Source organism: Leopardus geoffroyi, chromosome B3, assembly GCF_018350155.1.
Source record: "Leopardus geoffroyi isolate Oge1 chromosome B3, O.geoffroyi_Oge1_pat1.0, whole genome shotgun sequence".
Classification (NCBI taxonomy): domain Eukaryota; kingdom Metazoa; phylum Chordata; class Mammalia; order Carnivora; family Felidae; genus Leopardus; species Leopardus geoffroyi.
In genome coordinates this window covers 116,224,442-116,241,239 of record NC_059337.1, presented here as the reverse complement: position 1 = coordinate 116,241,239, position 16,798 = coordinate 116,224,442, and the positions used below count along the sequence as shown (strand labels likewise).

The 16,798-nt window shown below is 39.6% G+C and overlaps 1 protein-coding gene across 2 annotated transcripts; it reads left to right on the top strand.

Annotated features, from left to right (window-relative positions):
- The first annotated feature begins 9,797 nt into the window (after positions 1–9,797).
- On the top strand, positions 9,798–16,331 carry LOC123581996 (disintegrin and metalloproteinase domain-containing protein 20-like). 2 transcript variants are annotated; one of them, XM_045448155.1, is made up of 2 exons: positions 9,798–10,285; positions 13,784–16,331. In XM_045448155.1, exon 2 carries the CDS (start codon positions 13,939–13,941, stop codon positions 16,126–16,128), a length of 2,190 nt encoding a protein of 729 aa, XP_045304111.1. In that variant the 5' UTR covers positions 9,798–10,285; positions 13,784–13,938; the 3' UTR covers positions 16,129–16,331. The 2 variants fall into 2 exon arrangements, with proteins under 2 accessions (XP_045304111.1, XP_045304112.1); XM_045448156.1 differs by having other exon boundaries at positions 13,758–16,331.
- The last annotated feature ends 467 nt before the right edge of the window (positions 16,332–16,798 follow it).

Here is a 16,798-nt window from a genome sequence, read left to right as displayed (position 1 = left end):
AGGCTGTAGACAAAGAAGAAGGGTGTGGTCCTCCAAGCACTGGCTGTAGGCAATCCTGAGGGAGATAGGTGGAAGGCTCTGCCAGCGCTCCAGGCTCTGGGGTCCTTCCTGGGAATCACCATTTGGGTGGGGCCCACATGCCAGTTGCGTTTCCCCTAGAAAGACTAAGAGAATGTTGTTGCTTTTTTCCTAAACTCCTGGGGTAAATATTAAATAGGGTGTGTGTGTGTGTGTGTGTGTGTGTGTGTGTGTGTGTGTGAGAGAGAGAGAGAGAGAGAGAGAGAGAGAGACAGAGAGAGAGAGAGAGAGAATGAATTCTCCACCCAGGCACCACTAGTTTTGCAATTTATATATAGACCTATAATTCATTTTGAGTTAACTCTGTAAAGAGTGTAAGGTATGTGTCTAGATTCATTGTTCTGCATGGGAATATCCAGTTGCTCCAGCACCATTTTTTTTTTTTAATGTTCACTTATTTTTGACAGAGCGTGAGTGGGGGAGGGACAGAGAGACACACACACACAGAATCTGAGGGAGACACAGAATCTGAAGCAGGCTCCAGACTCCGAGCTGTCAGCACAGAGCCCAACATGGGGCTCGAAGTCCTGAACTGTGAGATCAGGAACCAAAGTTGGATGCTTAACTGACTGAGCCACCCAGGCATCCCACTCTAGCACCATTTCTTAAAAAGACTGTCTTTTCTATATCATATTGCCTTTGCTCCTTTGTCAAAGACCAGTTGACTATACAGTGGACCCTTGAACAACAGAGATTTGAACTGCATAGGTCCACTTCTATATGGATTTTTAAAAAATAAATGCAATACAGTACTATAAATTTCTTTTCCTTTTTATTTTCTGAAAACATTTTCTTTTCTCTAGCTTACTTTATTCTAAGAATACAATACATATTATATATAACATACAAAATATGTGTTAATCCAGTGTTTATGTTATCAGTAAGGCTTCTGGTCAACAGTAGTCGATTAGTAAAGTTTTGGGGGAGTCAAAAGTTACATGTGGATTTTCAACTGGTTGGTGCCTCTAACTCCCATATTGTTCAAGGGTCAACTGTATTTGTATGGCCCTTTTTCCGGACATTGTATTCTACCTCTTTGATCTACTTCTCTATTATTTTACCAATACCACACTGTCTTGATTACTGTGGTTTTATAGAATTCTTGAAGTCATATAGTGTCAGTTTTCCAATTTTATTCTTCTCCTTCAGTATTGTGTTGGCTATTCTGGGCCTTTCTGTCTATGTAAACTGTAGAATCACTTTGTTGATATCCACAAAAAATTTGCTAAGATTTTATTGGGATTACATTGAATCTATAGATCATTTGAAAAGAATTCACATCCTGACAATATCGAGTCTTCCTATCTATGAACATGGAATATCTCTATATTTATTTGGTTCTTTGATTTCATCAATTTTGTACTTTTCGTCATATAGATCTTATATATATTTATTTGATTTATACCTAAATATTTTATCTTGGAGGGGGGCTAATGTAAATTGTATTATGTTAAATCTCTACAAATTTGGGATTTCCAGATAGTTTCTGTTATTAATTCTAGTTAAATTCTGTTGTTGTCTGAGAGTATTTATTATATCATTTATATTCTTTTAAATTTGTTAAGATGTATTTTATGGCCTGAGATGCAGTTTATCTTGGTGAATGTTCCATGTGAGTTTGAGAAGAATGTGTATTCTCTTGGTGTTGTTTGAAGTATTTTATAAATGTCAATTATATCCAGTAGATTGATGGTGGTATTAAGTTCAAGTATGTCCTTACTGATTTTCTACCTGCTGGATCTGGCCGTTACTGATAGAGGGGTATTGAAGTCTCCAACTGTAATAGTGAATTCATCTATTTCTCCTTGCATTTGAACCAGCTTTGCTTTTTATATTTTAATGCTCTATTGTTGGATACATACACACTAAGGATTGTTATGTCTTCTTAGAGAATTGACCCCTTAATCATGTGATGTCTCTCTTTATCCTTGATAATTTTCTTTGCCGTGAAGACTTCCCTGTCTGAAATTAATTTATCTACTCCAGCTTTTTTTTTTTTATTTGTGTTAGCATGGTATATTCTTTGTCCCTTTATTTTAAAATTGTATGTGTTTATGCTTAAAGTGGGTTTCTTGTACTCAACATATAGGTGGGTTGTTTTTAATCCACTTTAAAACTCTCTGTCTTTTAATTGGTGTGTTTAGGCCACTGACCTTTAAAGTGATTTAAAAAAAATTTTAATATTTATTTTTGAGAGAGAGAGAGAGAGAAAGAGTGCAAGAGGGGGAGGGGCAGAGAGATGGAGACACAAAATCCAAAGGAGGTTCCAGGCTCTGAGCTGTCAGTACAGAGTCTGACGTGGGGCTCGAACCCACAAACCCAGTGAGATCATGACCTGAGCCAAAGTCGGATGCTTAACCAACTGAGCCACCCAGGTGCCCCAACATACTGCTTTTTTCTACTGGCAAATCTTTGGGAATGTTCTGTCATGGATTCTGAATGTTTTTTCCTTTCTTATTCTTCTGATAGTCCCATCATACCCATGTTAGATCATTTATAGTGGTTCAACAGTTCTTGGATATTCTGTTCTATTTTCTTTTCTTTTTCCTTTCAGTTTAAACACTTTTATTGATATATTCTTGAATTGACTGATTCTTTCCTCAGCCATGTTCAATGTACTGATGACCTCATCAAGGCATTCTGTCTATTATAGAGTTTTCAATTTCTAGCATTTCTTTTAGATTCTTTTATTAGAATTTTCATCTCTCTCTTTACATGACTGTTTTTCCATATTGTGTACTTTTTACATTAGGGTTCTCAGCATGTTGATCATAGTTGCTTTAAATTTCTGGTCTGATATTTCCAACATCTCTGCCATATATGATCTGGGTCTGATGCTTGCTGTGTCTCTTCAAAATGTTTTTTATCTTTAATAAACCTTGTAATATTTTTTGTTATAATCAAGGTATGATGTACTTGGTAAAAGGATATGTATGTATTGGTATGTAGGCCTTTAGTGATGCGGTGGCAAGGTATAGGGGGAGGGGAAATTCTGAATCTTCAGATTAGGTCTGAATCTTTAAGTAGCCCTGTACAGCTATACTGTGACCCTCACAACTATTCTCAGTTCCTCCACCCCTCCTAGGTGGAATAGGATGACTACAGGAGGTTAGAGTCTTATATTTTCCTTCCCCCCAGTCCAGTTAGATGCTCATAACCCCAGTAGATTAGACTGTGGGGAATAGTTGTTCTTTAAGCCTTATGAAAAAGAATAGAATGCTCTGGATGTATTTCAGTTATGGCTACTTTCATCTCTTCCTGCCAGAACAAGGAGGGGATTTTTCTCTGACGTCAGCATGAGAATCTGGTAGGTTCATGGAGGTTAAAACTCCCAGAAGTGTGAGGGGCCCTCTAAACTGGCCTTCCCTGTAATTTTTAAGTCTCAGACTTGTCCACACCTAGCCTTCAGTAATTCATCAATTATGGTTTAAGTTTTCCTATCCATTCCAGTTTCCCACAGATATTTCTGCTTGTGGCTTTCTGCTCTGGAAAGTTATGGGTTTCCATATTCACTGTTGGTCTCTTCAGTTTTGGAGACAGCGGTTTTTCCATGACTTCAGTTCTCTTATGGATCTCAAAGAAGTTAGTAATTTTTAGTGTGTTCAGCTTTTTACTTGTTTGCTATGATGGAGTCATGACTTCCAGTCTCTGTACATGCTGCACTAGAAACTCAGCGTTTCCCTAGGTATACTTTCCTTGCTCTTTCTGCTGCTTGGAGTTCTCTGAGATTCCTGGTGTGGTGTGGTTTCTATCATTAACTATGGAAAAATTCTCAGCCATTATTACTGCAAATATTTTTTTCTGCTTCTTTTTCTCTTCTCTGATTTTTATTCCCTTTATGTATATATTACACCTGTTATAATTGTACTACAGTTCTTGGATAGTCTCCCCCCACACACACCCAGTTTTTTTCTTTCCATTTCAGTTTAGGAAGTTTCTGTTGACATATCTTCAAGCTCTCACTGATTCTTTCTTTGGCCATGTTCCAGTCTACTCATGAGCCCATTAAAAGCCTTCTTCATATCTGTGATCATGTTTTTGATATCTTGTCATTTCCTTTCGATTGTTTCCTAGAGTTTCCATTTTCTGCTTATATTACTCATTCTTGTATATTATCAACTTTTTCTGTTATGCCCCTTAGCATATTAATCATGGTTATTTAAGTTCCCATTCAGGTAATTCCAAAAACTTGCCATATCTGAGTCTGACTCTAATGCTTGCTTTGTTTTTTCAGACTGTTTTTTTTTTTCCCTGCCTTTTAACGTGCTTTGTAATTTTTTGTTGAAAGCCAGACATGACATATTGGGCAATAGAAAATGAGATAGATAGGCCTTTAGTGTTTATTTGACCAGAAGTTAGGCTGTGTTTATTCTTTCCTGTAGCTGCAGGTGTGAGAAGTTTCAATTTCTTCTAGTGTCCTTGTTTTTGTCTACCATATTGTCTTAGGATTTCCTGAGAAACTCCTTAAAATAGAGTCTATGTTTTATAGTTCTTTCAGGTGTAATCCACTTGTACAGAAGCCCTTTTGATGTGGTATAAGGAGTGGGAGAATGGGAAGCATTCTGTGTTCTTAGATTAGGTCTCAGTCTTGTAGTGGTCCTGTGCCCCTGGACTATGAACTTGGGCATTTAAGCTCTCCTATCTCCCCATCCCCAAACTTAGGTGACATAAGAAGGCTAAAGGGGGATGAAGTTGGGTAATTTCACTTCCCTCAAGTTGAATAAGGCTCTGGTGAAGTTGTTCCCCTTGCTGGGTAGGCCTTTGTTTTGAGGACACTCTGGGTGTATTTCAAAGTGGTTACTGTTACCTTCACCCTATGTCCCTGGATTGCTTTTCTCCTCTTCTTGGTCAAACATTTGGTGATTTTTTTCCCCCTGGTTTTTATTATGAGTATCTGGTAGATTTTTTGGAGATCAGACTTATGGCAGTATAGAGGCTCCCCTTAGAGCGAGACCTCAAGAGTTTTTAATAATGATGTTAGTCAACACTCCAGGAATTCACTGAAGTCACCATTTATGCGTCATTGGCTCCAACCACTTCTGCTTTAGATAAGCTCATCCCTATTCTCTGCTTTATCCAGTTTGTTTGTCCTGTGGTCTCATTAGTCTGATGGACCTAAGAAAGGTCATTGATTTTTCAGTTTTTTCATGTTTTTTCTTTTTGTGAGAGTGGGAGTGATGATTTGCAAGCTTTTTACATGCCAGAGCAGAAACCAAAAGTGCATCTGTTGTACAATTTGTATTCTTTTAGAACTGCTTTATGCCATGAATGTCATCAGTTTTGGTAAATGCCCTACATACATTTGAAAATGATGTGTATCCTGCAGTTTTTGAGTATAGTGTTCTGTATGTATTGATTGGGACACTTTAATGTCATTTAATTCTGTCTTATTTTCTTGCTTGTTCTAAGTAAAGGTCTCCAAATATGATACTGGGTTTTTTATTTCTTCTTTTTGACCTCTCAACTCTTGCTTCACATATTTTGAAGCTCTGCTATTAGGTGCATACAAAATACCATGGAATGTTTCTTCCTATATTAAATATTGTTCCTCTTTACCTTGATTGATACCTCTTTATCTTTGTCAATATTTCCCTTATCATCTTTTTTTTTAAGTTTATTTATTTATTTTGAGAGAGAGCGAGCGAGCATGAGTTGGGGAGGGGCAGAGAAAGAGGGAAAGAGAATCCCAAGCAGGCTCTACACTATCAGTATAGAGCCCGACACAGGGGCTTGAACTCATGAACCATGAGGTCATGACCTAAGCCAAAATCAAGAATCAGAGGCTTAACTGAGTGACCATGGTGCCCCTTGTCAGTTTTTTAAATTAAAACAATCTTTTTAATTCCAGTATAATTAATGAATAGTGTTGTATTAATTTGAGGTGTACAATATAGTGATCCAACAATTCTATTCACCTTGTCATCTTCTAATATGTTTTCATCAGATTTATTTTTGTTAACGTTTGCTCTCTTATTTATTTATTTATTTATTTTTAATTTTTTTTTTTCAACGTTTATTTATTTTTGGGACAGAGAGAGACAGAGCATGAACGGGGGAGGGGCAGAGAGAGAGGGAGACACAGAATCGGAAACAGGCTCCAGGCCCTGAGCCATCAGCCCAGAGCCCAACGCGGGGCTCGAACTCACGGACCGCGAGATCGTGACCTGGCTGAAGTCGGACGCTCAACCGACTGCGCCACCCAGGCGCCCCTTGCTCTCTTTTTTATATCTTGGTGTTCATATGATTTATCTTTTGCTTTCAACCCTTCATAACTATTATTAGCTACATAATTATTACCTACATAATAGATTTAGTTGTGTTGGGTTGTGAGTAAACAAATCAGAACTGAAAGAGCAGGTGTAATTATAATCACCCCTGCCTTGTTTAAGAAAATTAGTAGTAACTCTTCAACCCACTTGCACATGCAAAATAGGTGAGTTAAATATGGGTGTGATTGGTTATCATTATCCCTGTATCTTCAAAGCCTTTGATCATGGCACAAATGTCTGTAATTCCTAAACATTCAATCATTGCTCTTAGGTTACTACTGTTGAAGCAATTGCTGAAACTTAATTAGTAAAGTTTGATTAGGATATGTCTCTGTTTTATCACTATTCAGTCATTTGTATTACCTCAAAAAACACTTTGAGAACCCACTATACCAGAGATTTTGTGAAAGGGTATATTGTTTTTAATTTATATTTTTCATATAGATTCAAACTCTAATTAATGTAGAACTGTTTAATTTTTCTATTACTTTTGTTTGGGTTTTCAAGGAATTTTCCCAAGGAAGTTTCCCAAATTTTCCCATGAAAATTTGCTTAAATTTTCAAACTTATTGACAAATTTATTCCTGTGTTTAAATTTCCATTATTTTTTATAAGCAGCTTAAATGTTTAATTTATCAATTTTGTAAATGGGACCAGTCAAAGGCCCCTTAAAATTATTGCTAAATGTAGTCTGATTTATACATAAAAAAGAAGAAATCGGAGCTAGAAACTGAACTGAAATGCCTACAGAACTAGGCTTTTTGATTTGCAATTTTAAAATTCTTAAAACCAAAATGAAACCCTCTGTATAATACTTTTGGTCACACACACAAAATCCCCCTTGATAATTTCAACCAACACCTATCACCCACAACCTCTGTCTCCATTGTCCTAATATTCAGCCTACTGATTGGCCAAGTACCAAAGCTAACTTAACAATGTTGATTTCAAAGGGTGACTGCAGGCTGTAGGGTAATTATACAGAGGAGGGAAGATTAAATACAGGCATTTCTTAAGATATCGCTGGTCCAGTTCCAGACCACTGCATCATTATTATTATTATTATTATTATTATTATTATTATTTTATACATAATAGAAACTACTATAGGAACACTTACTGGCAATTTGTATTTTCTCAATTTAGTTCTTGATCAATACTGCTAAGTGTTTGTCAGTTCCTTATAAGGAACCCGTGTTTGACTTTATTTTCTTTTTAGTATATTTTTGTTTTATTGTTTTGTACTCCCATCTTTATTTTTATTTATTTTTAATTTAATTTAATTTAATTTAATTTTATTTAATTTAATTTAATTTTATTTTATTTTATTTTATTTTATTTTATTTTATTTTATTATTTTAGAGAGAGAGAGAGAGAGAGCATGAGCAGGGGAGAGGGGCAAGGGAAGAGAGAGAGAGCATCTCAACCAGGCTCCATACTCAGCATGGAGCACACGTGGGGCTCGATCCCATAATGCTGGGATCATGACTCCAGCAGAAACCAAGAGTCGGATACTCAACTGATTGAGCCACCTAGGCCCCCCCTCCCATGTTTATTTAAAAATTTTATCTATTAAAGTTTAATTAGCTCTCATCTTTCTAGCTTTGTGACATTATATCTTACATAAAATATTTTCAATCTTTCTCCTTTTTAAAAAAAATATTTATTTTTTTTTTAATTTTTTTTTAACGTTTATTTATTTTTGAGACAGAGAGAGACAGAGCATGAACAGGGGAGGGTCAGAGAGAGAGGGAGACACAGAATCTGAAACAGGCTCCAGGCTCTGAGCTGTCAGCACAGAGCCTGACGCGGGGCTCGAACTCATGGACAGTGAGATCATGACCTGAGCCGAAGTCGGACATTTAACCGACTGAGCCACCCAGGCGCCCCAATATTTATCTATTTTTGAGAGAAAGAGAGCGAGAGCATGGAGGAGGGACAGAGAGAAGAAGAGAGAGAGAATCTCAAGCAGGCTCTACACTGTCAGTGCAGAGCTCGATGTGGGACTCGAACTCACAAACTGTGAGACCATGACCTGAACCGGAATCAGGAGTCAGGGGCTTAAGCGACTGAGCCTCCCAGGCACCCCAGCTATCCTTTTCTAATATATACCTTGAAATACAGAAATTTCCGTATAAGCATTGCTTTAACTGTATTCTGCAAATTTAATATGTTGTATTTTCATTCAGTCCAAAATATTTTTAATTACATATTTTGATCATACTTGCACCATGGCTTATTTAGGCTTTTCTTTAATTTTGAAAGAAATGGCTATTTTCTAGCTCTTTTTCCTATCCAGTTTTTTAAAATTCTGTAGTTAAGGAATATATATTATGCGATTTTTATTTTTACCATTTGTTGAGACTTCCTTTATGAACATGGATATCATCTATTTTGCTAAATATCTCATGTGCAATTGAACCTAATACCTGTTCTGCAGTTGTTGGCTGTAGTGTTTTACATGTGTCAGGTTAATTTGATTAGCCTTGCTTAAATCTTCTATTTCCTTATCCTTTTTTTGTGGGTGATTTTTCTCGCAGTTGCTGAGAGAAGTATGTTAATATTTACAAGTAGATTTCGTATTTTTCTTTTTTTTTTTTTTTAATTTTTTTTTTCAACGTTTATTTATTTTTGGGATAGAGAGAGACAGAGCATGAACGGGGGAGGGGCAGAGAGAGAAGGAGACACAGAATCGGAAACAGGCTCCAGGCTCTGAGCCATCAGCCCAGAGCCCGACGCGGGGCTCAAACTCACGGACCGAGAGATCGTGACCTGGCTGAAGTCGGACGCTTAACCGACTACGCCACCCAGGCGCCCCAAGATTTCGTATTTTTCTATTTCTTTTTGATTTCTCAATGCTTTCTTTATATATTTTGAAGGTATTTATTAAATAGATACAAATTCGTGTTGAATTTTATCATACTAAATATATCTTTATCTAACTACTTTAGCTTTTCTGTTATTAATATAATGCCCCCCCCCTTTTTGCCAATATAAATTAGTAAAATATTATCATTATTTTGGTGTAGAAGTTCCTTCCTCTCAATTCAGATGTTGAATTTGTTCCTCTGTAATGTGTTGAATTAGATTCTGATTTGCATCTAGAGCCAATAAAGGATGGTAAGAGTATGTCTTCAGGAGACTAGGTATCTCCTTGCAGAGTAACTTCCACAGAAGGGACAGGGTCTCAAGCTATAGGTGTCTAGGCTCTTCAGACTGGCTTCTCTCCCAGTAACTGAGACTCAGGGACACTTGGGAGGATCAAGATACTCAGAATCAGTTAAGTCCATCTGGAGTTCTTCTTTGCAAGCGTCAAGGTTTCTTGCCTTCTCAGTGTTCTAACTTTCCCATCAGAGTCTTGGCAAATCTACACATTCAACTTATGTTGTGGCTCTGTAACTTCACAATTAAAGTTTGATTTTTTTTTTTTTTTTTTTTTTTTTTGGTAAAACTGACTCTATGGCCAAAACCAATGAGAGATTCTTTTAGGTCTATCATTATCAGCTCTTTGAGCTGAGAGTTTAGAGCCTTGAGCCTCACTGTGCAAATTCTCCAGAATAATCTTTGAGGTACTTCCAGCCATCATCACACTTGGTCCCCACACATTTGCTTCAGCCATCATCACACTTGGTGCCTACACATTTGCTTCAGTAGTACACTTCATCACAGTAAACATTGGCTGGTAATTCATTTCATTGTGATGTCATTGCATGCTCATTCCCCATTGGACAGGAGTTCAGCAGCATGTAAAGCCATGGACATGCCCATACCAATCCCAGAGTCTCATGGTGTCTGTCTCTCTTGGCAGCACTCTTGGTACCAAGTCCTGTAGCTGTCAAGATCTAGTCCAGGAAAGAAAAGCCTACCAAGAGTAATTAATCTAAAGGAATTCTTGAAAAGTTTCTAAAGGACTGGAAAGATGAAAAGGAAGTGCTGAGGTACACAGAGGCATTAGTTGCTAGAAAAAGCTCTATGCCTAAGATTGGCGGGTGGGGGGGGGGGGTAGGGAAGGGCAGAGGATGGGGTTATCATAAATGGATAGTTTCATAATGGGCCTCATAGATCTGGACTGTAGAAGATAGGGCTTTGCTCTGGTCATGTTGGTAACTTAGGAAATCAGAAAAGGGGTTCTGTAGAGCTAATAGCTGTTCTTCCTATAAGGTGATGCTGAGCTGGTACTGGGGGACTTGGTGATACTTAGCAACTTGGAAGAAGGTCTTCCAGAATTGTGACTCAGATCTCAGAAAGAGAAGTGCTATACACATGGGGCTTATATCAGGGTGCTTTGTGGTATGCCTGGAACATCTGAGGAAGGGACACTGGCTAGCTAGTGTGGATCACCCAGGGTACTGGAGGATGGCTCTGTACATCTGGTGCTCAGACTTCTGAGAAGGGCACACTGTTCGTCTAGTACTCATACCTTTGTTAGGGCTTAATGGAGCTGGTTCTGGGAATGTGGTAACCAACTCTCCCCACCAGAGCAAGGCATCATGGCTGGGAATTTACAGAACGTAACAGCAGGCAGGCAGATAGGTAATGACAAGTTCCTTGTCCTCTTTTCTTGCGTTTTATTCTCTCTCTCGAATCCGTGTTGATAAAACTCCAGGAAGCCAAATAACAACGGAGAAATATAATGTGCAGATCCCATCTCCAGCTATACATTTTAGTTTTGGAGTTCAGGAAATAATTGATAATTATATAACAAGTGTCAGTAGAATGCTGCTATAGCTTCTGTGGTGGTAGGTAACAGCAGGGGGTGCTGATCTGTGTGAGGCTCTCTGATATTTAGTATTGTGTCAATTGGTTGTGGCTCACTAAATTGACTTCATGACCCTGTACGGCTTGTGACCTAAGCTTGAGAAACACTGAAATGAGTCTGTGACTGGGCATGAGAGGAGAGTTGGGAAGATAAGGGTTCGGGGCAATTTGAAATAGCTGCTGGAAATAGAAGAGCTAAGTATTGATTAAGAGGAAAACCTTAACACTGCTTGAAGTGCTGGTAACCGTAGAAAGGAGGGCTTTGGAGTGACATCGGTTCACATGGTTTGTGGTAACACAGTGTTCCTTCAAGGCTCATCTTTGGAGCAATGCAATGTTGACAGTCTGGTGTGTCTCAAAGATTCTCAGCAATGAACTTTTCTATTATTACCGCATCATATTTCTGACAAAGCTTAATGTAGGTTATTCTCCTTTTTATAATGCTTTATCTTTTTTTTTTTTGAGAGAGAGAGCACACGTATGTGTTTGAGCGTGCACTTATGTGCGCATGTGCACAAGCAGGGGAGGGGCAGAGATGTGGGACTGGATCCACAAACTGTGAGATCATGACCTGAGCGGGAATCAAGAGTCAGATGCTTAACCGACTGAGCTACCCAGGCGTCCATATAATGCTTTATCTTTAATATCCCTCTTCCAACTCACACATTCTCATCCTTTTTTAAATATAATTTATTCTTTTCAATTTTAAGTTTTAGTTGTTAACATACAATACAATATTGGCTTCAGGAGTGGAATTCAGTGATTCATCACTTACATACAACACCCAGTGCTCATCCCAACAAGGGCCCTCCTTAGTACCCATCACCCATCTAGCCCATCCCCCACCCACCTCCCCCCAGCAACCCTCAGTTTGTTCTCTATCATTAAGAGTCTCTTGTGGTTTGTTTCCCTCTCTTCTATTCCCCCACCCCTTCCTGTTACGTTCATCTGTTTGGTATCTTAAATTCTACATAGGGTATTTGTCTCTCTCTGATTGACATTCTCATCTTAATATTCCCAGATGTGTAGCATATACCAAGTATATTATGAAGAGAGAAATGGAGAGGAAATCTAGTAATTAGGATTTCACCTCTACCAGAGATCCTTTCCCTGAAAGGATTCATTTAGTATTCTTGGCTTCCAGTAGCCATCCATTAGTTCTGAAAAAGCATCCAAATGTGGACAGGAGTTCTTGACATTATAATGCTAAGGATATTTTTCATACTCTATACTGCTGACCCCACTTGTGTACTTATTTAGAATATTCATGTCACCAGTATATATGTTCCAGTGTGTCTCCAAATTTAATTTTTGCTTTCAAATATTCAATAAATTATTGATACTTTTAATAAAAGTTAGTGAATGAACAAATTTAACTTTTGCCTGAACCAAAATTTATGTTTTCAACAGGAATGACATAAGTCCACTTGAACTGTGTGTGGCCTTTTGAACGTTTTAATGAACTGACTCTAGGTTTAAGCTTCTCAATCCATCTTTCTCTAGAGAATTCAGCTAAATCACTGGCCATGAAAAAATATAGAATAGAATCTATATTTATACATCTAAGATGAGTCTCTTATGATTGAAAGCATGATGCAGCTGAGCTGGGTAGAGAGAAGGCTGCTGCCTGCATGCTGTGATTGGAGGCAGTTGGGCTGTTTGCCTTGTCTCAAAATAGCAACGCATTCCCTGCTTCCCTATCAGTGTGGCTGCCTTTCTTTGGATGTCCAGAGTTTTGCTACAGATAAGAATGCATTTTAAAATAAAAATCTGTCTTGATTGGAAGGGGTCTCCCAAAATTAATGAGTCCCTTAAGTGACACTTACTTTGACTGCTAACCTCGGATACAATGGGAGATCAGATGTCCTGCACAAGTAAAGGGGAGATAGAATAAACTGTGTGGAAAAAAGAGACAAAAAAGTCGGTGGGTTTTGGATGGGTTGTCCACATGCTTCCTGAAGATAGTAGGGTACTGGGAGATTTTTGGTTGGAGGAGCAATCGGGAAGTCAGATGTCTGTCTTTTTTTTTTTTTTTTTTTTTTAATATTTTTTTTTTCAACGTTTATTTATTTTTGGGACAGAGAGAGACAGAGCATGAACGGGGGAGGGGCAGAGAGAGAGGGAGACACAGAATCGGAAACAGGCTCCAGGCTCTGAGCCATCAGCCCAGAGCCCGACGCGGGGCTCGAACTCACGGACCGCGAGATCGTGACCTGGCTGAAGTCGGACGCTTAACCGACTGCGCCACCCAGGCGCCCCAGATGTCTGTCTTTTAATAGGGAAAATTTCATTGCCGGTTTACATGTTTAGAAAACAGTATGTAATCAATTTTTATCTATCCACCATCCAGTTTCAACCATTATTTATGACTAACCTCCTTCATTTCTTCCTCTAGAAACCTGTCCTCTACCACCCCCTGCCTGCCTACACACACACACACACACACACACACACACACACACACATACACACGTATATGTATATGTGTGCATATGTATATATACTCATATATGTGCATATGTATATATGTATATGTATATGACAGTCTTGGGCATTTTATTAATTCTAGCCTCATTCCAATTGAAGAATCACTTTTACCTCACTTTCTTCTCTCTCTAGCCCACACTTCCTACCCCACCAACCCCATCCTAGCTCTTCTTTTTTATTTCCACTTTCAGCACTGCAACTCTGATGGTCCACCTCTTCTAGGACACAGATCCATAAAGGTCAACCCTGCACGCTAAGCAGCTCAGAGGGAGGAGCCAGACCAGCAGTACCTCATACCCTGCCCTCTTCTGCCCTGGACAGGTGGCTTCATAATGACAACTCCATAATGGCAGTGGGTGAGGCCTTGGTGCACATCAGGATCACTCTTCTTCTACTCTGGGTTGGGATGTCTCTGTTCATTTCTGGCCACTCTCAAGACAGGCCCTCCCAGCACTTCTCCTCCCCAGAATTGGTGGTCCCCTTGAAGGTGACTGGCAGGGACAGAGGTATAAAGGCTCCAGGCTGGCTCTCCTACAGCTTGCAGTTTGGGGGCCAGAGACACATTGTCCACATGAAGGTCAAGAAGCTCTTGATTTCTAAACACTTCCTGGTGTTCACCTACACAGACCAGCAAGCCCTCCACCAGGATCAGCCTTTTGTTCCTGACGATTGCTACTATCATGGTTATGTGGAAGGAGTCCCCGAGTCCCTGGTTGCCCTCAGTACCTGTTCTGGAGGTTTTCGAGGGATGCTGCAGATAAATGACCTTGCTTATGAAATTGAGCCAGTTAGGTTTTCTGCCACATTTGAACACCTGGTATATAAGATAGATAGTGATGATACACAATTCCCACCTATGAGATGTGGGCTAACAGAAGAGGAAATAGCACGACACTTGCAGTTGAGAGCCTCATATAATTCTACTCTGATACAAAGTTCTTATACCGGCTGGTGGACCCACTTGCGGTTTCTTGAGCTGGGTGTAGTCATGGACCATAATCGATTCCTGTACTACGAAAGTAACGTGTCAGTAGTACAGCGTGAAGTATTTGATGTTATCAATATACTAGATATCTTATATTACTCTTTGGAGGTTGATGTAGTTTTGACTGGGATTGAAATCTGGAGTGAAAGAAACCTAGTTGTCGCTGATCAGATAGATCAGCTTGTGGAGGAGTTTGCCCTTTGGAAGTCTGTCAATCTTGATGCCCGACTGCACCATGATACTGCCCATCTTTTCATAAAAAAACATTTTGGCACAAAGCTTGGAGTTGCCTACGTTGGAGGGATATGCCAGCGCCCTTTTAATAGTGGAGTTGATGTTTTTGAAGGAGACAGTCTGTTTTATTTTGCACTTACTGTGTCCCATGAACTTGGTCATAATTTGGGTATGTTTCATGATACTGAGCAATGTGTGTGTGGGCTTCAGTGGTGCCTAATGTATCCTTCCCGGAAGGTGACAACTAAGTTCAGCAATTGCAGTTATGCCCGGTACTGGGACAATACTCTCTCTAGAGGATCATGTATTAAGTCATCTCCACATTCTGCGAATATCTCTATGGGACAGTTTTGTGGGAACTTAGTGATTGAAGAAGGAGAGGAGTGTGACTGTGGTACCATACACCAGTGTTTAAATGACCCCTGTTGTCTGTTGAACTGTACTCTGAAGCCTGGAGCTGCTTGTACTTTTGGAATTTGTTGCAAAGACTGCAAGTTCATGCCATCAGGGACTGTGTGCAGACAGCAGATGAGTGAATGTGACCTCCCCGAATGGTGTAATGGGACATCTCATCTGTGCCCAGAAGATGTATACGTGCAGGACGGGGTTCCCTGTGGTGATGATGCCTACTGCTATGAAGGGAGATGTCCCAACCATGACAAGCAGTGCAGAGAGATTTTTGGCAAAGACGCAAGGAGTGCATCTCAGAGATGCTACAGAGAAGTCAACACCCAAGGAAATCGATTTGGTCACTGTGATATCGCAGACCTAATATACATAAAATGCGAGGCCCCTGATATTCTCTGTGGGAGAGTACAGTGTGAGAATGTGGAAGTAATTCCTAGTCTGATACAGCATTCTACAGTGCATCAACTTCACCTCAAAAACATCACTTGCTGGGGCACTGATTATCATGTAGGGATGTCCATACCTGATATTGGCCAAGTGAAAGATGGCACAGTGTGTGGTCAAAAAAAGATATGCATCCACAAGAAGTGTGTCAACATGACCTATCCACCGCGAAGCTGTCAGGCTGATGAGACCTGCCACATGAACGGAGTCTGCAATAATAAACAGCATTGCCACTGCAACTATGGATGGGCACCTCCCAAGTGCCAGCATGTGGGCCATGGAGGCAGTATTGACAGCGGGCCACCTCCTCAGAACCAGGTGGCATCAGAAGGAGAAAAATGGTTGGACTACCTGATATTATTGTGGCTCATTCCTTTAACTCTTTTCGTTTTACTTTTCCTAATTATACTTGGTAAGAAAATTTTGAATGAAGAGGAGGAGCGGGAGGAGGAAGAGGAAGGCTAAAAACTCCTGTCGCATTAAACAAATATCTAGCACTTCTTTTAATAGTACAGAAACTTTAGAGAATGTCTGACTGTTTAAAGAAAAATTTAAGGATCCCTCATGTCAGGATCATAAGCATTAATATCACACCAGAGGATTTCTAGCAAGTACTTTCTTACTCTTCATGTTTTAAGCAATATTAAAACTTCATTTTTTTTTTCCCTTGGAAGTCGTCTGTTTTTATTTCCTGGGCAAAGGCACAGCAAGGAGATATTTTTAAGCTGGTGTCTATCAGCTCTAATCCTCCTCCCACCTTTGTGCTCTAGACGTAATGTCAGGGATATGCCTCTACAGATCCCACTTCTGTTCCACCTGTTTTCTTGTGGGTAACTGTACCAACAGAGGGCAGTAGAAGTAGCCTAGAGTGCTGGATGAGGGGGGAAAGGAGTTAGGTTTCTGTGTGCCGAAAGTAACTCTTATCATTTTGGCTGGGGCCATTCATTCTAGTAGCCAAGTTTGGTTTTGGACTCCAGTTTTGTTGGCTCTTTAGAACCACCTTCATTCTTGGTCACTGACACCCTCAGAGGTCTGACTTGCAGCTCTGAGCTTAGCAGGGTGGTCCTCCTCTGATTTCTGACCAGCAACTGGTCCCTTGCCCTGCTCTGCAAGGGACCTCCTTGAATCACCAGCA

Bases quoted from the DNA above. Each gene is read 5' to 3' on its own strand.
- LOC123581996 (XM_045448155.1), top strand. From the start codon at position 13,939: ATGGCAGTGGGTGAGGCCTTGGTGCACATCAGGATCACTCTTCTTCTA.